This window comes from Acinonyx jubatus, chromosome E3 (genome assembly GCF_027475565.1).
Source record: "Acinonyx jubatus isolate Ajub_Pintada_27869175 chromosome E3, VMU_Ajub_asm_v1.0, whole genome shotgun sequence".
Lineage (NCBI taxonomy): Eukaryota > Metazoa > Chordata > Mammalia > Carnivora > Felidae > Acinonyx > Acinonyx jubatus.
Window position 1 is genome coordinate 26,416,297 of NC_069398.1, and position 23,990 is coordinate 26,440,286.

The 23,990-nt window shown below is 45.4% G+C and overlaps 1 protein-coding gene and 1 pseudogene across 3 annotated transcripts; one reads left to right on the top strand and one right to left on the bottom strand.

The window, feature by feature from the left end:
- Nucleotides 1–1,471: 1,471 nt before the first annotated feature.
- On the bottom strand, nt 1,472–7,193 carry LOC113594480 (uncharacterized; annotated as a pseudogene).
- On the top strand, nt 7,050–23,990 carry BCL7B (BAF chromatin remodeling complex subunit BCL7B). Of its 3 annotated transcripts, none has more exons than XM_027041957.2 (6): nt 7,050–7,283; nt 10,628–10,703; nt 19,527–19,623; nt 21,817–21,987; nt 22,573–22,652; nt 22,933–23,990. In XM_027041957.2, the coding sequence occupies exons 1-6, from the start codon at nt 7,192–7,194 to the stop codon at nt 23,023–23,025; spliced, it is 609 nt and encodes a 202-aa protein (XP_026897758.1). In that variant the 5' UTR covers nt 7,050–7,191; the 3' UTR covers nt 23,026–23,990. The 3 variants fall into 3 exon arrangements, with proteins under 3 accessions (XP_026897758.1, XP_053069201.1, XP_014930502.1); XM_053213226.1 differs by having other exon boundaries at nt 7,266–7,283; nt 10,611–10,703; XM_015075016.3 differs by lacking the exon at nt 7,050–7,283 and adding an exon at nt 7,492–7,823.

The window sequence follows — 23,990 nt, forward strand, 5'->3', positions numbered from 1 at the left end:
ATCCAGTAATCACACAACTGGGTATTTACCCAAACAATACAAAAACACTAATTCAAAGGGACACATGCACCTTGATGTTTATAGCATCATTATTTACATATAGCCAAGATATGGAAGAAGCCCAAGTGTCCACTGATTGATGAATGGATAAAGAAGATGCTATATATGTATATGTATATATCATACACGTACACACATATATATATCATACATATATATGATATATATCATATATATAATGGAATATTATTCAGCTATAAAAAAGAAAGAAGTCTTGCCATTTGTAATGACATGGATGGAGCTAGAGTATAATGGTAAGCAAAATAACTCCATCAGAGAAAGACAAATACCAAATGATTTTACTCATATGTGGAATTTAAGAAAGCAAATGAACAAAGGGAAAAGAGAGACAAACCAAGAAACAGATTCTTAACTATGGGGGGACAGACTGCTGGTTACCAGAAGGGAGGTTGGTAGGGGATGGGTGAAGTAGATGATGGGGATTAACAAATACACTTATCATGGGGGAAAAAGAAAAGACGATACACTTACGCTACTTAAGCCAGTAAGTTTGTTGTCATTTGCCACCACTGCAACAGAAAACAAATACAATGGTATATTAGGTAAAATCAAATCAAAGTAGAATATAATGCATAGAGTGTGCTATAATTTGTGTGGAAAAACAAAAGAATATGTACTTTTGTATGTGTGTTCATAACTGTGTGGACCAGTAGCTCTCAATCTTGGCCATACTTTAGAGGGATCTGGAAAGCTTACCAAACAAGCTCCAATGTCCAGGCTGCAGACTCTTAAATCAGTATCTCTGCAGGGGGGGGTGGGGACTGGGGTGTGTATGTGTGTGGAGAGTAGGCTTCAATACACGTTGAAACTTCCCAGGTGCATCCAGGTTGAGACCATGGGTGTAGACTGTCTCTGGAAGGTGAGGCAGTGAGGAACAGGGTGACCACAAGGTGACTGTAGGAAAGGGAGGGACTGCTTTATTGTTTTAATCTTTGAACTTCACTGCATATCTTTACAAAAATGTTTTTTTATAGACAGTTTCAGAGTATAATGAAAAGAGGGAGAACAGGATCACGAACCCCACGTACCCATCACCCAGCTTCAAAATTACTAACATCATTGTAACCTTTTAATTTTCCAGCAGGTGGATGTGTTATATATTAAGATAAATATAATGAGAATAAAATACATGTGCCCAAGCTGTATCACAGAACTACGGAGATTAAAACCTTGGGGACAGGGTCCAGGGATCTGCATTTTAACAAGTTTCTTGGGGGGGGGGAAGGGGAGGAGTAGTCATCACAGTTGGGGGCAGCACTGGACCCTCTCTGCCTCTGTCTAGCCCTCACTGGCTGTATTCTTTTTTCTTTTCTGTTTTTTTTTTTAATGGGCTCTGGCCAGTTTTTTTTTTTTTTTTTAAATATCTGTTTATTTTGAGAGAGAGAGAGAGAGAGAGCTCACATGCATACACACAAGCAGGGAAGGGGCAGAGAGGGCGAGAGAAAATCCCAAGCAGGCTCTGCAGTGTTGACGCAGAGCCCGACGTGGGGCTCAAGCCCACAAACCGCCAGATTGTGACCTGAGCCGAAACCAAGAGTCAGGCGCGTAACCACTGAGCCACCCAGGCGCCCTGGCCAGTTTTATTAAAGAGAAATTTTGTGTGATTGACTTTTCACCAGTCTCTTCTGGCATGCTTCTGATGATGTCAGAATCACCTGGATCAGTGATAGCCAGCGTGCAAACTCTCGTATCTCCCACAAGCCGTGCCCAGCTCAGCATTGTTGCCGCCGTCGTTTTGGCCAACATGGCACAGTGTTCTCTTTCAGGTTTCCTCAAGGCTGGGCAGTTGTTGGCGAGGGTGACCAGTTCCACTTCACCACGTCTGATCATTTTCAGTCAGCTCGTACCCTGGCAAGTACATTCCACTTTCCATAACAAGCTGGAGCCTAGAGCTGATTGACTCCAGCGACTTTTTCATCTCCTTTGCAGCCACCGGCTTCCTGCCTTAGGTGCGGCCGGCCCCAACCCAGAGCCACCACCAGGATGGCCGGGAGAGAGAAAGGGGAGCGCTCCCACGGTGCGAAGCTCCTCACTGCTGGCTGTACTCTTGTTTCTCACTTCCTGGCACTGCTCATTAGCAATGCATGAGGGACCCAACGCCTCTGCATATTTCAAAGTCCTTCTTGAACCTTCCATGTTTAGCCCATACAACCTCTCAAGGAATTCCAGTTCACTGTCCCAGCTTACAAAGGCATGGGGAGTCCTTCACAAGCACTCGTAAGTTTCCCTTATGCCTCAGGACTGGTTCTTGGGCCTCTGTGGCTTTGTAGGGGAGTACAGCTGCAAAGTGCCTTTCACAGAAAGACCACCCTGATCCTGGTCCTCTGTCTTCTCTCTCAACAGGGCTTTTAACACAACCCAAGATGGGGGGAAGGGAGAACTCCAGCATAGTTCAGGCTCTTCCTCTTCGAGGCCTGTCTTCAAACAGGTTCTTGCAGATACCGGCATGGGAGATGGGCACTCAGGGTTCTAGCCTGGAACCATGGGCATCACCAGGTTCCTCAGGCCCTGTCCTCCACTGAAGCAGCCTGGTGAGGATCTCAGCTTTCCAGAAGGTAAAATAAAAGGAGGGGGCCGACAGATGTGAACCCAGTGCCCTGGGGGTCCGAGCAAGGGTGGGATTACATGCTTCGCGGACCGCAGTGGAGGAGGTGAGTCTTGAGAGGTGGGCATTTCAAAAAGAGGGCGGTAAGCAGGTTCAGAGAGAGAGAGAGAGAGAGAACGGCCTTGCTCAGGGGAGAGGCAGTGTGAGTCATCGCACAGAGCTGGGAATGTGCGATGTCTGTGCAGGGAACGGGGAACCCGTCTTGTTTAGCTGGAACTAAGTACAGGCAGAGCAGTGGCACTGGAAACTGAAAAGCATTTCTGCCTGCAAGGCACTTTGTACTTTCCCAAGTTCATCCACTCTCCCACCTCACCAGATCCTCAGTACAACCCTGTGAGGTACAGAGCCGTCGTTAGCGAACTCACTTCACAGAAAAGTAAAACAAAAACCCAGATGAAACTGGGATTCAGAGTGGTTAGGTGACTATGGCAAAGCCATGACACAAGTGTGTGGCTGAGCTGGGATTCTGACCCCAGCTTCTCTCTCCTAGCATTCTTGTTTCCCTGTGACCAAGGTCATATCAGGGGACCTGAGTAATGCCACAGTGTAAGTTTGCACTGAGGCAATGGGGAGCCACATAAAGGATTTTAGAAGAGCCACAGTCGTCGCGAGTGTGCTGGGCCATAGGTACGTGTGCTGGTTGAGGGAGCCGGAGTGCTGCGGTGGGGCTATGTCACTCTGACAGGGAAAGTGGGGTGCTCTACAGGTCACGTGGACAGGGCAGAGAGGGAGAACATGGTGGATGGTGGGCCCTGAAGAGAGTCTGCTGGGAAAGAATGGCATTCATTCATTCATTCATTCATTCATTCATTCATTCATTCTCCATCACTCTTTAGTAAGTACCTCTCCTGTCGTAAGTGTCGTGCTAGGCAGTAGGGATGTGATGGTGGACTTGAGCACGGGGTCCCCACCCTCACAGGGCTGATGCTCCAGGGGATAGCAGATAATGAAGAGCAAATGAGGGGCACCTGGGTGGCTCAGTCAGCTAAGCATCTGACTTCGGTTCAGGTCATGATCTCACGGTTCATGAGTTCGAGTCCCGTGTCAGACTGTGCTGACAGCTCAGAGCCTGGAGCCTGCTTCGGATTCTGTGTCTGCCTCTCTCTCTCTGCCCCTCCCCTGCTCTCTCTCTTTCTCTTGCTCCCTGTCTCTCAAAAATGAATAAGTGTTTAAAAAGTAAATAAAGGCCAAATGAACAAGAACTTCAAATTGTGGTTAAGCATAGGATCTTTGGGAACATATGAGGGATGACGTACACACAGTGTCCTGTGGTCCTCAGGGTGGCTTCTCTTGCCTGTCCTGGAAATCCCTGCTGCTGAGTGTAATGAAGACTGTATTCAGGGTCCTGTGGGGATTCAGGGAAGGGAAGCATCCTTCCTCCTACTCAGAGTGACCTGGGGAAGCCTTCATGAAGAGGATGCATTGAGGTGGGGTATTCATTCAACAAATATGTAATGAGCACCTACTGAGTCCCAGGCTCTGTTTCATTTTATTTTATTATTTAAAAAAAAAAGATTTTAGGGGCGCCTGGGTGGCTCAGTTGGTTGAGCGGCCAACTTCGGCTCAGGTCACAATCTCACGGCCCGTGAGTTCGAGCCCCGCGTCGGGCTCTGTGCTGACAGCTCGGAGCCTGGAGCCTGTTTCCGATTCTGTGTCTCCCTCTCTCTGACCCTCCCCCGTTCATGCTCTGTTTCTCTCTGTCTCAAAAATAAATAAACGTTAAAAAAATTAAAAAAAAAAAGATTTTATTTTTAAGTAATCTCTACACCCAACATGGGGCTCGAACTCATGACCTCAAGATCAAGACTCGCATGCCGTACCGACTGAGTCCGCCAAGTGCCCTCAGTCTCTTGTTTTAGATGCTACTAGGGGTAATCAGTGAACATAACAAAACAGACCATGTTGCTACCCTCACAGAACTACTGAAAGGAAGGATAGATAATAAGCAAGATAGACAAGTAAAATAGTGTTTCAGGTGGTGATGCATGCTCTGGAGAAAAATCAATCGTGGAAGGGGGATACAGAGTGTGCCGGGGGATGGATACTGCATTCTTCCACAGGTGGCTAAGAAAGGCTGCATTGAGAAGATAACATTTGAGTAAAGAACTGAAGGATGTGGGAGAATGAGCCATGAAATATATATGGTATGGGTGTTTCAGGTAAAGGGACCTGCAGTGCAAAGGCCCTGAGGCAGGAACTTTGCTGGATGTTTTCAGATGAGCAAAGAAGGCCAGTGTCGTTGGAGCAGAGACAGCAAAGGGTAGAGTTACAGGAGAGGAAGTCAGAGAGTTAGTGAGAGGAGGTCTGGGGACAGATGGGGCATTGCAGGCCACCATAGTGGCTTTTACTCTGAGAGAGGAAGTCACTGTCTTGAATGCAAGTTGCCCAAGGCAGAGGTCTGGGCTGGGCTGACTCATCGCTGCATCCTCCTCAGCAGCTGGCACAGGGCTTGCACCTAAAAAATGTCAATGTGTGATTTTTTTTTTTTTTTTTTTTTTTTTTAGAAAAGGATGTCAACAGAGGGCATTTGTGTGGCCTGTGGGGAGTAGTTGGTAGGTACTCACTTTAATCATTCTCTTATGCAGGAAGAGTCCCAGTGGAGATGAGGTGGGGGAATGTAGGGCTAGGGGCACAAATGTGGGCAGGAAAAGGGAGCTCACTGGGTCTTCAGAGCAGGGGATGGCCTGAGGAAGGTGGCTGACTGGCAGGGCGGGCTGGAGAAGAGATGGGCACAGAAGGCTAGAGCTGCTAGAAGGAGTAGCAGCCTTGGGGTGGAGAGAAGCAATAGGTGAGAAACGTCAGCTGGAAGACTGGCCAGGACTTGGACAAGGCTGAAAGAGAAGTTAGACATGACTGTCAGGAGTTGCGCTGTGTGTTTAGACCAGGGGGACCTCCGAACGGGATTGGAGAATTCTAGGGAGCTGGCCTCTTTCACGGCACTTGCCACGCTCTGCCTTGTTTTATTTTCTTACCACTTTCCTCATCCTCACCTCAAGGGCAGGGCGTGTGTCTTACTCATCTTGGCATCACAGTGTCCTATATGCCATAGGACATATAACAGGTGCTCAGGCAGCACTTACATTGAATTATTTTGGATCATTTGGGCTTGAGAAACAGATGTGCCACCTTTCATTCCACTAGTTCTAGAATCATCCCTTCCCTTCACATGCTGCTTTAGCTCTTCCACTCCTCAGTCAGGCAGCCGTTATTCGTGGGCTTCTCATTAGCAAGACAGCATATGCTTATCAAGCCATGACGTTAGTTGATCACGAAAGGCTGAACATAGTCAGGCTGTGTCAAGTTCAGAGTTAGCGAGGCATTTCTCTGGGGCACACAGAAGGAAGTTTCTTTAGCGGTGAGAGAAGTAGCCATTACCAACCAATCAACGCAAACTGTCACCTGCTTCCTTCATGTCTCCTGAGGCAGCTACTATAGGACCCTCCCATTAATACTGCAGGCATCAATAAATGCCTGTTGGGGGGTGGGGTAGGGAGAGCAAGGGAGCTATACTCAAAACTAAACATTCACCCGAACACTTATTGAACATGTTCTACAATGTCTGTGGACACAGGCCTCCGAGCAATTGCATGTACCCTATTTTCAGAGGTCAGCTTCAGGGTTATAGTTTCCCAGAAGCCTCTGGACACCCTTCCTGTAGATTAGGGCTGTTATAGCATCTTGAACTTCCTTAAGCCTCTCATTTATAAAATGACATTTGAAATGACTGCTTTCCGGTCTACGGGTTTTTCTAAACTGGAAGCTCTTTGAAGGCAAAACCCCAGATTTTCGTTCTCTGCACTGAGCACAGAGCCCTGTACAAGGCAGGCACCATTCAGTTAATGATTGCAGAATTAAATAAGGCAGTGATGTGGCATGCTAGGTGAAACCCGAGAATATCGGGGAAGGTTTCCCTGAGTTTGAGCTGGAGGTTAAACAAGTAGTCAGTTAATCAGGTAAAGCAATGAGAAACTTCCAAGTAGGGAACAGGTGTGTGCAAAAGTCAGAAGGCATCCTGAAGAAAGGTGTGAAATTCTGTGGTTAGAGCACCGCAGTATAACTGGAAAGCGAGGGCACTGGAGAGGTAACAGGACCCCGCACCCGTCAGGGTCAAGTGCATAAAGCATAGGTAATGGCAGCAACCCGGGCCAGAGGGCAAAGGTGCCGACATCCAAACCACTTGAGAGCCAGGGACCCCACCGGTAGCGCCTCGCACCTCGCCTTGCCAACAGCACGTGCCGCCTGGCCGCCGCGCACCCCGGCCTGCGTGGGGGCCGAGGGGACTCCCGGGGCGCCTAGGGAGGGACGCCCGGGGCGGGGCGCGCAGGCGCGCTGAGGCCTTGAGCCCCAAGAGGCGGGTGGGTGCGCGCGCTTCCTCGCGCACGCGCGCACGGAGGGGGAGACTGCCGCTGTGACGCTGCTGCGGCGGGCGGGCGGCGGCGCGTGAGGCGCGCGATTCCCCGTGTCTTGGGAGCAGTGCCCCAGCCCCCGCCGCTCCCGCTGCCGCCATGTCGGGCCGGTCGGTCCGGGCCGAGACCCGCAGTCGGGCCAAGGACGACATCAAGAAGGTGATGGCGGCCATCGAGAAAGTGCGGAAATGGTGAGGGGCTGGGGCAGAGAGTGCCGGTGGTAGTCGCCGGCCCTGGCCCAGAGGAGCGCGGTACTAGCTGGCAGGGTGGGAGCCGACCGGCAGGCGCTTGGGGGGAGGGGGGAGCGGGAGAAGGCGGGAGGAGGGTGCAGCTCGCGTCGGCGTGAGGTCAGAGGGCGCGCGGCTGCCACCAATCAGCGGGTCGCCCGGCTCGCGGGGCCCGCCCACCTGCCCAAGGGTCGCGCGTCTCCCAGAGGGTCTGCCGACTTCCGGCCGCGCTGGGGCCGCGGGACCGCTTTTGGACGCCGGGCTCCGCTGTTCTGTCCCTGCGCCCGCCTGCTTCAGGAGCCTTTTGAGTTTTTAACTGCCCCAAATAATATCTCTAACAATCCCTGGGGGGTCCCCGCCGGCCAGACCGAGCGCTCTACGTAGTAACTCGCTGTAAGTTTGGTAAGAGCTCACGCTGAACCTACCTGTCATGAGAACAGGCGTGGTCATCGGAATCAAACTCCCTCTCTTTCTCCTGATACCGGTCCACACGCAGCCAACTGGGTAGGCGTTTTTTTCTTGGTGCTGCCAGCTGTTGGTTAAGCAGTTGAGACCCCACCCTTATTTGGAAACGGCTGGTGTAATGTTCATTGCAGGGCCGGTTGACCGCCTATTTTGTTTTTTTGTTTTTGTTTTTTTTAGAGAGAGCTAGCCAGTGGGGGAGAAGGACAGAGGGGTAGACAGAATCCCAAGCAGTCTACACACTCAGCGCAGAGCCAGACAGGGGGATCATGATCTGATCCGAAATCAACAGTCGGTGGCTCAACCGAGCACTCAAGCACCCCAAACCGCCTATTTTGTATTAGGAACTTTGATGTATTTTCACATTAAACTTTAACAGACAACTGTTGCACCAAGTTCATGAGCCCTTTTCTCTAGCTGACGACTAGTAATACTTTTAAAGCCCAAGTAGGGGTTAACTCCCTCAGCGGGAGACTTCCAGCCCTTCGTCCTCCACCCCCTTTTAGAGGCGTTGTTACCTTGGAATTTTTTTTTCTTTTGCGTGTTTATTCATTTCTACTCAAGTTTAAGTTCCTTATCTCTTTATATGTAAAGTCTTTATTGTAGTTGGGACTCATACATACTAGTTAAACAATGATTTCTTTTCCCCTCCAAATCTAATCCTAGGGCTTTTTGGTGAAACCTAAGAATCGGCACATCTTTGTCTTCTGGCTGTTTCTGTTCCTACCTGCAGTTTAGGCCAGATGACCATCCTCTCACCTGGAACTCTTAGCTTCTATGGTCTCCTTGCTTCAACTCTTCCTCATTACTCAGTCCATTCATCACATTGCAGTCAGAGTGATTTCACTTTCTTTCCAGTGTAAATATTATCATAGCACTCCCCCGCTTAAGAAACAACGCTTCAGTGAACCCTTCTTGCTCTTAGGTTAAAGACCAAAGATCAAAGATGATCCTTCCTACCTTACCCACCTGGTTCAAACTGCCCTCTTTTCCTGGGGGTTGATGGCCATCTTTCAGCTGGAGCCATGTCCTGCCAGGCATCCTTCTCTACCCTCTCTTCCTCCTTGCCTAGTTAACTACTAGATCTGCTCAAAAATTGCTTTCTCGGGGCACCTGGGTGGCTCAGTCAGTTAAGCATCTGACTTCGGCTCAGGTCATGATCTCATGGCTCATGGGTTCAAGCCCCTTGTCAGGCTCTGTGCTGGCGGCTCAGAGCCTAGAGCCCTCTTTGGATTCTGTGTCTCCCCCTCTCTCTGCCCCTCCCCAACTCACACTCTGTCTCTCTCTTTCAAAAATAAATAAACATTAAAAAAAATTTTTTTTAATTGCTTTCTCAAGGGACACCTTTCAAAATCCCCAGTCTAAATCAGGTCCCTTTCATAGTACTTTCCTCAATTGTATTAGGTTGAATTGTAAGATATTTCCTATATTTGACTTTTCAACTTAACACAAGTGGAAATTTGATGTGGTTAAGCCTAATGATTAAGCGACTGTGAAATGAGTTGTTTGGTGTCTGTTTCCAATTGGAATGGAGGCTCTGTGAGGCTAGGGACCGTATATCTTGCTCCCCGTGTGCCCAGGGTCTAGCACAGGGTCATGTGTAGCAAATATCTATTGAATAAATGAGAAAGTGGCGTGCTCTGTATAGGAATTAATTTCAGTGTCTTAAGTATGTAGTTCATTCTTCTATTTGCTGAACAGCATTCTCAATATCAGCAGGCACAACAGTTACTTTTTTTGCTTTTTTTGTAACCTCACATTTGGACTTGAAATTTTCAGAAGTCATACTTCAGGCTCCCCAACTCTGCTTGTCCATAATCTCGTCCTTATTCAAGAATGGGGGGAAAACTGCTCATTTTTTAAGTAACTTCCTTTGTAAGATAAAACCTTAAAGCAGTCTTTTTGTGGCTTAGTCTTCACCTCTTTCAGAAACCACTGTAAGACTTGGAAGCATCCTGTTCTGTTCCTGTGACTATTTTTAAACAATTGTGTTTCAACCTAGAGTTCACAGGGGTCCTAGGAGTTCTCCTTGCCAGGGGATGTCCTCATCTTAACCGTCTTGCAGCCTTCTCAACTTCCTTATCACCTTCATGTGTTACACTGATTTCCTTAGTTGACTTTTTATTTCTTTGTGCTCCTGAGGTCAGGACCGTATCTTAACACATCCTTTGTCTTCTGCAGGGTCTTGTATAATAGGGCTTTGTAAACATCAGTGGAATTGAATTAATTTTTGGAAAATAAAGAAGTAATGCCAGGTAGATACCAGGTGTGAAAATGTGCCAGTACTTGGTGTAGTCAGTGAGGTAAGAAGGGCTTTGGTACACTGCACATGAGGAAAGGCAAGTAGAGGGTTTGGACCCAAAGGAATTTGATAGAGACGTCTTTTTGGAACGGTTGATTTTGCATCAAAAGGTAAAGTATAATTTGATGGAGAGGAAGTTTGGAAGGCATTTAAGATTGAAGGAATTTGGGGTGCCTGGCTGGCTCAGTTGGAAGAGCATGTGACTCTTGATGTCAGGGTCATGAGTTTGAGCCCCATGTTGGGTGCAGAGGTTACTAAAATAAATTTAAAAATTGGTGGGAGGGCATCTGGGTGGCTCAGTCAGTTAAGCGTCTGACTTGGGCTGAGGTTCTGATATCCCGGTTGGTGAGTTTGAGCTCTTTGTCATGCTCTGCTGTCAGCGTGGAGCCTGCTTCAGATCCACCCCCCCTCAAAATTAAATAAACATTAAAAAAAGTTATTTGTAAAAGATTGAAGGAATAAGTTGCTGAGAAGTATAAAATCACATTATGAACAGAAAATCTGTTTCATTATTTATCGGTTTTAAGAAGTGTCTTTCTTTCAGGGAGAAAAAGTGGGTGACTGTGGGTGACACATCCCTTAGGATATTTAAATGGGTTCCTGTAACAGACAGCAAGGAGGTAAGTGTGGAAGAAAATCAAAACAACAAAAAGGTACCATTTACTTCCTTCTTTTCTTTCCTTGATTGTCTCTTAATTATAAAGGAATTTATTTCCCCAGAATTGAGCTGCAGGTACGTCAGGGGCACCCTCTGTGGTTGATCCATGGAAAGTCTCTCTTTCTTTACCCCCTTTTATTTCCTTTCCTTAACCCATTCCTCTTTTTCAAGACTCGATGAACCACACCCTCAGCCTGCTCCCTGTGATAGTATAGTTTAATTAGTACACAGCCATGTCTATTGATTTCCTTATTGTCTGTGGCCGCTTTTGAGTTCAAATGGCAGAGTTGAGTAATTGCCATAAGACCTAAAAGCCTGTGAAGTCTAAAATATTTCTTACATGGCCTTGTAAGAAGTTTGCTGACTCTTGCTCTTAGCCAAATAGCTGTCCGTTATAGTACATTATATGTGTTTTAAATATATATATATATACTTTTTAAATTCCTCTTCCATGGGTTTATGTGGATAGCTGTGTATTCTTGAAAAATACACAGCATTGTATCATGTTCATATTTTAAAATTTATAGAGCACTGTGCTTTCTGTAGCTGTGAATAGAATTATTAACTTCGAATCTTGCATTGTATTTTCTTACATGCAATGACCACATTTATCTACTTTCCCTGAGTGACAAACATGTAGATTGTCTCCAACTTTTCTTCTCTAATTGTTTTTAAAAAGCTCAAATATCAAACACATACAGACAGTGTATAAAACATAAATGTACGGTCAGTATGATGAAAAAACATAAAACTAGTACCCTTGTAAAAACCACCCAGGTCAACAAACAGAGCATTGCCAACTTCCCCAGAGGCCTGTGTTTGACTCTTGATGGTGTCCCCTCCCCCGCTAGAATTCTCTTTCCTACTTTTGCTTTTCTTACCACTTCTCTAGTCCTTTGTAAACATTTTTAAGTTTATATAAACAGCATCATGAAGTATCTGTTTTCCTGTGTCTTGCTTTTTGTGCTCGGCGTTAGGTTGGTAACATTCACCCATGTTATCTTTGGAGCATTTGTCCCTTTTCATTGCTGTTTGGAATTTTATTATAGGCTTTGTGCCCTGATTTACCTCTCTGATCCTCCTGTAGATGGCTTTTTGGGTTGTTCCCCATTTAGGGTAATAGAAACAATGCTCCTGTGAACATTCTTACTCAGTATATGGGTCAGCCTGTGCATGGGTTTTCCTAGGAGATAGTCTTATGAGTGGAATTGCTGGGTCTTAGAGTGTACATATGTTGACCTAGAGTAGCTAATGCTAAACTGTTTCTCAGAGTGGTTGTACCAATTTACATTCCCACCAGGAATAGAGCTCTCATTGCACCAAATCCTCAACAGTTGGTATTGTTACTTATATGTAAAGATAAGTTGTGATTTTAGTTTGGTGACTACTTATGTAATAACTAATGAGTTTGAACATGTTTTTAATGTTTAGGACTGAACCTTTTGGATTTCCTGTTTCAGAAAGTGGCTCTTTAAATCTCTTTGATTGTTTTTTTTCTTGTGACTTACAGGAATTTTCTATATTCTGGACACAAAGCCTTCATCGATTGTATACTCTTCATACCTTTTTCCATTCCATGGCTTGTCTTTGCACTCTCTTTAGGCTGCCTTGAGTACATAACTTTAAAAAAAAAATTTTTTTTTAAAGGTGTTATGTTTAAGTAATCTCTACACCCACGGTGGGGCTTGAACTCACTACTCTGAGATGAAGAGTCACATGCTATCCTGACTGAGCCAGCCAGGCCCCTGAAAGTTTTGAATTTTAGTGTAGACAAATTAATTAATCTTTTTTTTAATAATTACCTTTTCCTTCTTTGAGGCCACAAAGATCATCTCCGTATAGTCTTCTAAAAGTTCATTATTCAGTTCCCATTTATAACACACCTGGCACTGATTTCTGTGTATTTTGAAGTAAGGGCCTGATTTCATTTTTTTCCACGTGGATGTGCATTTGTCCCAGCGCCAGTTATTGAAAAGATTGTTCTTTTCCTCCTGCTCTGTAGAGCCACCTTTGTTGTATTTCAAGTGTCCAAATATGGGTCTGTTTCTGTACTTTCTACCAAAAGCTCTAGCTTTTTGGTAGCACAGATGACATCCCCTAAACCGTCCCATTCTTCTGGAGGACTCGTGGGTTAGATGCCCAGGAGTGGGATTGCTGTCCCGGGGCATGCACACGAATTGTTTTTACTGACTGCTGTCCAGTCTCTCCTGAGAAGGGCTGCACCAGCGTAGTTAGTACACTTCCCCAGGGGTACCCGGGGGCTCACACTGCCACAACTTCATGGCATTTGATATAACCAGTCCTGCCAGTCTTCAAGCTCTTTGTTTATTTTGCATTTCCCTGATTACTCAGGAGGTTGATAATTGTCTCTCTTCAGGTTTCCATTCATACTTCCTTTTATCCATTTAAATACCTCTTCTCTGATTTCTTTTGCATTTTTTGTATTGGGTTTCCTGTCTTTTCTGATTTGCATGGATTCATTGATACCATAGCTACAGAAAACTCTGGTCACTTTTGTACATTGCAGGCATCTGTCTGACATGTCACCTGTCTGAGAACTTTGTCAATAATGTCCTTTAATTTTGTGTCAAACCAATTTTTTCATACGTGTTTTGCTTTTTGAATCTTGTTTGAAAATTATTCTCCACTGCATGGTCATAAAGAACATCTCTATCTTCTGTTAGGTTTTGGTTTTTTTCTTAGGTTTATTTATTTATTTTGAGAGAGACAGAGACAGTGTGAGCCAGGGAGGGGCAGAGAGAGAGAGGAAGAGAGAGAATCACAAGCAGGCTCTGCACTGTCAGTGCACAGCCTGACACAGAGTTCAGACTCATGAACTGTTAGATCGTGACCTGAGCCAAAATCAAGAGTTGGTCCTGTTAGGTTTTTGGCTATTGTTGTTTTTTAATTATGGAGATATGGATCTAATTTTATTTTTCCTTCATACAGAGAGCTTTTTCACCTAATGCTGTTTACCAAACAATCTATTCTTTCTCCGCTGACTTGGGATGTCATCTGTGTTGTGTGCCATATTCATATCTAGATCTGTTTTTCAGCTCTCCATTCTGTTTTGTTGTAATTTTATCTCCTCCTAAACTGGAATGATTTTTATTTACCATCAGTTTTTAGTATTTATTAATATTAAGTAGGGCGAGTTTTCTCTCTTGCTGTAGGTTTATTGGGAAGATAGCCTTTATCAAAATAAAACTTCCCAGGGTGCCTGGATTGGTTGAGCATCCCACTCTTGATTTCGGCTCAGGTCATGATCCCAGGGTCACGGGATCAAGCCCACATCGGGCTCAGCGCTGAGCATGGAATCTGCTTGGGATTCTCTCTCTCCCTCTCTCTCAGCCCCTCTCTTGCTACCTCTGAAATATTAACGATAATAATAATAAATATTCCCTTCTCTTTTTAGGTTTCTAAGATTTATTAAAAATTATGAATAGATGTTAGACTTGATCCAGCTGCTTTTCCTGAGTTTACTGAAATGTTCATGTGATTTGCCTCCTCTAATCTTTAATGTATTAGTATGGTGAATTAGTAAAATTTCTGATGTTGACCCGTTTACATTCTTACATGCCAAAGAGAAATTCTACTTGGATATGCTTCCCCACATATAAGCTGGTGTTCAATTCACATTTAAGATACTTCATTTGAGGTACTTGCATCTGGGTCATAAGTGAAATTGGTCTATAATTTTCTTTTAATATATTATCCTTACCTTGTTATGGCATTAAGATTACATTAGCCTCCTAAAACAAATTAGGCAATTGCCCCTCTCTTTTGATTTCTAGAACAAAATTAAGTTTGGTAGAACTCACTTTTAGTACTTTCTGGGCTTTTGGTTGAGGGATGATTGTTATGGTGGCTTTAATGGTGATTGATGTATTTAGATTTTTCTCTTTTTTTGGCATTTATTTTGCATTTTATGTATTTCCCAGAAATTGGTTCTTTAGGAGAGTGCAGTGCTAGGTCCTCCGCCTTTCTTCATTTCCCCAGAAGTGTGTAGAAATGAGGCAGGGCACTTCCCTGTTGGCCAGTAATGCTAACCTTTTGGCAGTTCATGACTCAGTCTTGTATAATAAAGAATTAATTGGCCCTGTTCAAATGCCAGCAACACCCCTGCTGAAGAACACTGATCAGAGTTTTCAAATGTATTGGTATGTAGTTATTCATAATATTCATATTTCCATAATATGATCGAGTTTATTGTCTCTCCTAAAATCTTTATCAAAAAAATCGAGTAATTTTTGTTCACCTTTTGTTTGCTTTGTTCTCTATTTCGTTAGTTGTTGCCATTGTTCTTTCCTTTTATGTTTTATTGGGTTTACTCTGTTGTACTTTTTCTAGCTCCTTGTATTAAACTTAGCACTTTTTTTCCAGTTTTGTTTTCTTTTAAAAAAATACATTTCACTTTAGGGATGTCTAGCTGGCTCAGTCGGTGGAGCATGCGACTCTTGGTCTTGTGAGTTTGAGCCCCGCCTTGGGCATAGAGATTACTGAAAACAAATTTTTTTTTCACATTAGTTGTCTCCCAAATTTTGACATATATGCATATCAAAATGTCATCGATAGTGTAATTGTTTTAAGTTTTTTATAAATTCCTCTTTAGTTTCCCTCTTTAATCCAAAGTTTGTTTTATTTTGATTATTTTTTTAATGGTTATTTATTTTTGAGGGAGAGCACAAGCAGCAGAGGGGCAGAGAGAGAGAGGGAGACACAGAATCCGAAGCACGCTCCAGGTTCTGAGCTGTCAGCACAGAGCCTGAAGTGGGGCTCAAACTCACAAACCATGAGATCGCAACCTGAACCGAAGTTGGACCCTTAACTGACTGAGCCACCCAGGCGCCCCAATCCAAAGTTTAATACAATGATTTTTAATTTCTAGATGTGAGATTTAAAAAAGAATTTTTTTTAATGTTTATTTATTTCTGAAGGAGAGAGAGACAGAACATGAGTGGGGGAAGAGCAGAGAGAGAGGGAGACACAGAATCCAAAGCAGGCCCCAGGCTTTGAGCCATCAGCACAGAGCCCGAAACGGGGCTCAAACTCACCAACTGTGAGATCATGACCTGAGCCAAAGTCAGACACTCAACCGACTGAGCCACACAGGTGCCCCTGTGTGGGATTATTTTTTAGCTGTCTTTTTAAAAGTGGTGTTCTGATTTTATTGAATTGGTAGGATATTCGTTCTTTGGGATTATCGGGACTTTTTTTTATCTGGTCTAGTACGTGATTGATTTTTGGACCATTCACTTGTGATTAAAACAAATATACTCTCTAGGTACGAAATTAAACAATAAACAAGCATTTATTTTGTTACCCAAATTTTCTGTATCCTTGCTTATTTTTTGTATGTTTGTCCTGTTATTACAATTACATCATTCACACCAAATTTCCTCAAGTTGGTGGTTCTTCAGAACAACTTTCCAGTATCCTCTTCTTTCTGAGGAGACCTACAGTGTTTTATTGAAATTCTCGTGTCCTGTTAGTGTCCTTCTTCCGGTATAGCTTGTTCTGTTTCTTGTCTTTCCTGGTGCTTGTTTCCTCCGGAGTCTGGTTAGTTTCTTCTGTGCACTCAGTTTTTATTCCCCGGGGGACTCTGAGCTGCCATGGCTAGAAGTATGTAACTGAGGGAGGATGTAAGCCCAGGCTCTGGTTTTCCTTCCTCTGAGTGAATTTAGGCCATTGTGTGAGCCTTGGGATTCAGCCTTTCCCTTATCCCCTGTCCCTCTTCCCCTGCCTCCCAGGGAAGTCCCTAGTACCAGTCTTCCTGATGCCACTTTATCTGGGAGCCGCCAGCCTTCCTTGTCATTGCCAGCCCCAGAGAGCTGCTGGGCGAAAGTTAGGGGAGCTCTGGAGCCACCCTTTATTTTTCATCCAGCCCTGGCTCTAGTGGTGCCATTACCCACTAGGGGTCGAAGGTCAGACAATTAAACCTCTTGGGTATGTGGAGAGGGGGGTGCACTGGTAGAAAGCCCTTCCCTGCCCCAATGCATTTCTCACATATTTCCTAATTCAGATTCCGCCTGCCAGGGGCACCTGAGTGTCTTAGTCTGTTAGGCTCTCTCTCTCTAAATAGATGAATTATTTAATAAACATTTAAAACAACACCAACACATTCTCCCTGCCTAGGACCTGGTTCCCTTGGTGTCTCCCAAGGGCTTCTCGCAGTGTTTGCTGAGGTCCATCAGTTTATCTGTCCTCCGGTGGTTCACGTGGTGTGCCATCTTCTAAGGTACTAGTATATATCTGCTACATTAGGCAAAATAGGAGACAATGATCAAATTGGTGAAGAGAAAGTGGGAAAGATCCAAGGGACTGAGACACCATTGACGAGGGTAGATTGGTACAAACTTTACACAGGTTAGGCTGCTCTCACATGTACATTGAAAAGTTTTCAGTGATGGCGGTGCTAATGAACTGGATGGCGGGAGCCCTTCCACAGTGTATGGCCTGGCATGTCCCCAGTGTGCACTGTAAATACCTTACCAGTTTAGTTGTCAGTTATACCTCAGTACAGTGGAGGGGGGATCGTTTTCAAAATGTTTATCCCTTTGATCTAGAAGTTTTATCTCTAGGAACTTATTTTCAGGAGATAATCATGATGTGTACAAGGTACATCTACATTGTTGAACATTATAATATGGTTCAGAGTGTTTAAGAATTGCAAACAAAATAGATTGTATTGTGGAGAATTCATTAAGTTATCATGCACCTGTTATCTTGTAAAGCTTTGTAACCATTATAAAAGATGTTCTAGAAGAGTATTCAAGTGACAGGGGAAAACATTTTTTAAAGATTAAAAAAAATTTTTTTGATGTTTTAATTTATTTGGGGGGGGAGGGTGGGCACGTGAGTGGGGGAGGGGAGAGAGAGGGAGACACAGAATCTGAAGCAGGCTCCAGGCTCTGAGCTGTCAGCACAGAGCCCAATGCGGGACTCAGACCCACAAACCGTGAGATCATGACTTGAGCAGAAGTTGGACCCTTAACTGACTGAGCCACCCAGGCGCCCCTTAACGATTTTATTTTTAAGTCCTCTCTACATTCAGCATGGGGCTCAAACTTAGAACCTCAAGAGCAAGAGTCGCATGCTCCACTGACTGAGCCAGCCATGTGCCCTGGAAAATGTTTTTAATACAGATAATTGGGGGAGGGAAATAGGTTGCAATATTATATCATGATCCATCTTCACACAAATATATAGATAGGTTGTCTGGTTGTACAGGTGATTTCCTTTTTCTGTATTTTCAGAATTTTCAAACTGAATGCGTATCTTACAGAACACAGAATCCTTAAAATTAAAACAAATGAGAGATCAGAAAAAAATGATGAAGCCAGATGTTGGCATCTGTACCAAATACATTGCTATGATCCTTTTAGAGAGTCATGAGGTACAGTGTATTTCAAGAAACATCATATGTTTATACTTTTTGATCTAGAAGGAATATTTTGTGTGTGAATTTATCAAAATAAAATGACCCAGAGAAGAAGTGAAAGTTGAGCATTGTGGCTTTATTCCTAGTGGCATTAAATAAACACAAACCGAACAAAACAAAACAAAACAACCCGAAATAAGTTAAAGCTAAATGGCCAATAGGTGAGGGGTAGCTGGGTGGCTCAGTCAGTTAAGCATTTTGACTCCTGATTTCAGCTCAGGTCATGATTTTGCAGCTCGTGAGATCAAGCCCTGAGTCGGGTTCCATGCTGACAGCGTGGAGCCTGCTTGGGATTCTCTCTCTCTCTCTCTCTCTCTCTCTCTCTGTCTCTCTGTCTCTCTGTTTCTCTCTCTCTCTCTCTCTCTCTCAAAATAAACAAACATTTATAAAAAATTACCAATAGGTAAGAAGCGGTTAAGTGAATTACGGTTTATGGAATATAATGCAGCTAGTAAAAATTGTGTTTCTGTAGTTCATGTGGTGAAATGTAAAGTGTAATTGCCTTAAAATTATGTCTGCATGTGGAAAAAATGAAGGGAAAGACGTGCACGAGTGTGTACAGTTGACTCATTGCAGAGAGAGGATTGAGAGCTGTTACCAAATATTAAATGCATGTGCAATAAATAGACTTGTATAAAAAGTATAAATTAGTAAATTTGAGATTACCCAGATTTAAACTTTGGCTGCTCTCACTTGCAAACGTTCGCATGGATTATTTCCTTTCCTGTGGGCTCCTGTGTTGCAAGCTGGTGCTTACCTCCGCACTGTGGTCACCCATGTGTGTAACCTGCATCCTGCTCGAAGGAAATGATGTTCTAGGCAGAGGTAGACATGGGGTGATCATTTTGAGTAGATGGGTTGATTGTCAGGAATCGTACTAGAGGGGCCCCTTTGTCCCGTCACTGCTTGCATTACATATAAAGCGACTCCTTTTTTTGTCCATTCTTTCACTTTTTCCTGCTGTGCTACCCAAACAAGAATCCTTCTCAAATCAGTACTCTGTGTTTCCTGGCCATCCACACAGGGAACAAGTTGGATAGAGCATTCGCTCAGGGCAGGAAGCAGAAGAGAACCGCAGGGAGCTCTAGTGGAAGCCCACGTGTCTGTTTCTCACTTTTGAGTCATATTAGTGCTGGAAGGTCCGTTTTACAGCATAGAGACACTGAGACTTGGGGACACCTTGTCCAGGATTCTGTTATTCCTTGGGTCCTGGATTCTCAAACTGTTGTCATTATTCCTGTTCAGTCATAATCCAGACCTCTGTGGTGTCTTAGTAGCACCCTTCTCCCTCTCTGTGGGTCTCCCACTTGGCTGTGTCATATTCCTCTTTTTTTCCTTTTCTAGAAAGAAAAGTCAAAATCGAACAGTTCAGCAGCCCGGGAACCTAATGGCTTTCCCTCTGATGCTTCAGCCAATTCCTCTCTCCTTCTTGAATTCCAGGGTGAGTTGCATCCGTATGTCTTCCTTGCAGGAAAAGCAGCACTTAGATGAACCCATTAATAATGAGAAGAATAGCTTTGCGTGTCACTTCAGTGCCTGCTGTTTTGTTGGTATCTTGCTGGCACTTTACATCAAGTCTTTTAAGCCTCACAGCAACCCTGCAAAGTAGATGATAGCAGCTTCATTTTCCATGTAGGGAAACCGAGGCTCAGAGAGATGAAGTTCCATATCTCGAGGTACATAACTAGTAAGTGACAGGCTTCGTGTCAGGTTCTGGTTCTCTGGATGAGAAGCTCTTTTCTTTAGACTGTATGTTTTAGGATGACAGTGCCTTAGACCAGGCCACCCAAAGCCAGGGCCTCTCCCATCCACTGTCAGCAAAGTTCCGCCTCTGGAACCAGCCTGCAGTAAGTGTCCCGCCTGTGTCAGCACTGTGGTCTCAGTACTGCCTTCACACCTGTGTGGTGGCTGCTGTTCAGAAGCACTGAGCTTCTCATTTTTGTTCTTCCCCTCGGCCTGTGACCTAAAGTAAGCGGTTATCATCATCCCTATTGAAGGAAGCCGATACTCCGAGAAGAGGTGTTTGCCTAAGCTCAAAAGTGACAGAGCTTTATTCTTTTTACAATAGAATGTTGCTTCTGTTTTAGCATAGAAGATCGTGGTCTTTGTAGGAGTAAAGACTAGAAAGGGCTTGGAATGAGGCTGGGAGTGTGCAGGGATCCTCTCCCCATCTCCCCCAGCCACCCGAGGTCAGTGAGCATGGTGGAGGAAGGAGAATACGAGGGAACAGTTTTCTAGTTATGTGCGGGGTGGCCAATTATCACAAAGGTCTAGGAGACATCCGAGGCTCCGTTTCCTCAATCTGGCCTACATCGCATCCCTTTCATTCAGTGAACATTTACTGAACTCCTGCTGTGTGCCAGGTACCGGGTGCTGCACTGGAGATCCAAGGACAGGACAAGTAAGCCCCCGAGCCTGCTTGCACAGAGCACAATGGAAATTGGTGTGTAAAATAGTAAATGTAGGTGTGCACAGGGTACAACAGGAGCATAATAGGGTGGTCACCCAGAGGAACCTGGGACACGGAGGAAGTGGTGCTTGAGCCGATTGGTGGATGTATCGGGACTTTCCAGGAAGACCAGAAAGAGCAGGTCATACCGGACACCTGTGCTTGAAGCAGGCCTTAGGTTAGTCCGCTTCGCTGGAGCCGAGGCCGCAGTGTGGAAGCCTGCTGTGTGGAGGAACAGTCGTCAGTAAGCCTGTAGGTCAGAAAAGATTTTGTAAGTTGCGATAGGGCTATCTGTGCCTGCCCAGGGTAGCCCTGGAGTTTGAATTGTATCCTTTGTGCAGCAGAGAACCGCTGAAGGATTTAGAGGGATCTCTCTGGCAACGGCGTGAAGTGTGGGCTGGAGTACGGGAGACTGGAGGAAGGGCAGTCAGGTGCCTGTTGCAGGAGGCCAAGCCAGAGAGAAGGAGGCCTGAACTAAGGTGGCAGGAGAGGAAGGAATGAACACCACTGATGTCAGAGCGGTAGGCTGGACCAGATTTGGTGACCAGCTGCTGGAGGGGAGGGAAAGGAAGGAGCTTTTGACTCCTTAGTTTTTAACTTAGGTGGTGATTTTAAGCCTTCAGACAGACTATGCCAGATGGGAATTTCTTGGTCCTTGAGGTGGCCAAGTGGAGCCTGGGCCACTGAAGGGCCCGAGTGACCGCCTCTAGATACCACCACGCTCCTTGAGATAGCCGAGAATGCCAGGCAGATTTTAGCATTTTCTACACCTCTCGTGTTGTGAGAAAGGTTGAGAGGCACAGCTACATCACTCCTTTCCACTGGACAGTGAGAAAATACCCGGTCCAAACTATACTTGGTGAGTAAGAAAGAAGGGATTACTAAGTATACCCTGACCTTCCTGAAATGTAAATGTTGCACGAACTTAAAGATTTTAGCTGCATCTGGCGCTGAGAATATATGTTGTGAAACAGAAAATGTTTAAATGAACTCTCTTAGACTGTGGATAATTTGCCCTACCTTTGTTTGTTTGCCTTCGGTTCTGGGGGCATCTGCAGCAGCGATCATTGTGTTTGGTCGTGCCCATGGCTGTCTAAGGAGACACCAGGCTCTTGGCTCTTGTACCGTTACTCTCAAGAAAAATGACTACTCTCAGCTGTTGCCTTTGTCATGTTTGGTTTTCAGATGAAAACAGCAACCAGAGTTCTGTGTCTGACGTCTATCAACTCAAGGTGGACAGCAGCACCAACTCAAGCCCCAGCCCCCAGCAGAGTGAGTCCCTGAGCCCAGCACACACCTCTGACTTCCGCACAGATGACTCCCAGCCCCCTACTCTGGGCCAGGAGATCCTCGAGGGTGAGTCGCAGTTGGCCCAGGATGAGCATCTTGGAAGGGCCTGTGCTCTTGATGTTTCTGTTCTTTAGAGGAAGAGGTTAGAGAAGATGGACCTGGCAGCCTTGAGCCATTTGTCAATGTTTGAGCTGTTTTGGGGAAGGGTTGTGTTTTCCCCTCTCACAGAATGAAAGAAGAAAACAAGCAACACAATTGAGTGCCAGGCTCTGTGTAAGGCACTTTTCACGTTTGATACTTGGTATAATTTTCTCAAAGACCCTATGAGATAGCAGCTGTCATCTCTACCATGTACAGATGACAAAGTAGAATCCTAGAAAGGGTAAACTGCTTGTCTGAGATCACATAGCTAGCAACTGGTGGAACCGGATGTCTCCAATTTCATTCCTTCTGACTTCAGAGATTATGCTCTTTGCATTATATCCTGTAAATTTCTTCTGATGACATATGTTGATTCTCTGGCCAGTGTTGCTCTTCCCCAAGGTGCCTCCACATAGCTCTTAGGGAAGCTCCCCCAGCTTGAGGGAGATTCCACAGGAGTCTCCTGTCTCAGGAGGCCATGCAGTTATACTGACATTGCTGCTTTTTCAGAGCCCTCCCTGCCCGCCTCAGAAGTTGCTGATGAACCTCCCACCCTCACGAAGGAAGAACCAGTTCCACTAGAGACACAGGTAAGGAGCCACTTTGGGTTTCCCCATTTCTAAAAACAAGTCCGGACTCTGTTGATGCGAACTGGAGCTGACAGCATCAGATGTGCTATGACCAGGGTGGGGAGGCAGCAAGGGAAGCTGGTGTCTCCAGGTTATAAGGTAGGGGAAGACACCCTTCCCCTACCTTCTTTGTTTATCTGCAAGAAGGTTGGGGGTGGGCTTCTGGGCTGTAATTAGGGTGGATGGGGAGGTTCTGGTACAGAGGGATGGTCCTATAATTTCATGCTCTGACTGCTCCTAGATTGCTGAGGAAGAGGAAGACTCAGGTGCCCCACCCCTGAAACGCTTCTGTGTGGACCAACCCGCAGTGCCGCAGACAGCATCAGAAAGCTAGCACCATCCTGGCGCCCTTCGCCTCCTGGCCCCCTGCCTCTATTTATTGCATTCTGGTTCTGGCCGTGCTTTGTTGCTGGGGTAAGGGCAAGCACTGGGCTCCAGAGCTTGCACATAGGAGCCTTCTGGGCTGGAAGGGTGACATAGGACTTGGGGTGATAGCATCATCTTCCCGTCCCTGGCACCTGTGTTTGCTTGCTCCTGAGAAGAGGAGCGCTCATGTTCTTTTTGCACCCCAAGTAGGCTGGGGCGTCAGCCATCCCAAGGTTCATCTGTCACCTCCAGGTAGCAGTCTCTGCTCCAGAACCTCTGGACTGAGCCGCTGGCTCTTCTACAGGAGGATGTGGAAGGAGATGTGGAAGGCACCCTCTAGAGAAGAGAGTGCCCAGGGTTACTTGAACTTGAATGGAGACTGTAGATTCATGGACTTTCCTATCGGGCTAGGGGCCTGTAAGCTGCTGTTGGAGAAGGCCTGGTAGAGACTTTGGAGGGAAGGGAAGGCTGTGCACGAGGGCGGAAAAGTCTGTATAGATTTCTGTCCTGACACTTCTGCCCATTCCTGAGGTTATTCTGCCTCTCATGGGCTCTCCAGCTGCTGACAGTCCTTTGTCCCCTGCTGCAACCACCCCCTTTCCCCAACACACACACACACGCAGACACACATACACACACAGCTTTCCCTGGTCTCACCTGTATGTTTCATTCCAGCATCCCCTGCCTCTTGCCACAGACTCTGCCCCAGCAAGGATTTGAGGTTCTGCCAACAGTACCCATCCCCCACAGTACTCCTTCAGCTCAGACTTTCTAGAAAGTTCCCTCTTCTTTGAAATCTGCATGTTTAATTGAACTTTGTGATTTTATTTTTTGTTCAAAAAAGTTTAAGAAAATGGAAATGGGCAACAGTGAGTGAAGACATATTTTAGCACTGAATAGAATATTTTTAAAATTAAACTATTTGAAATACGT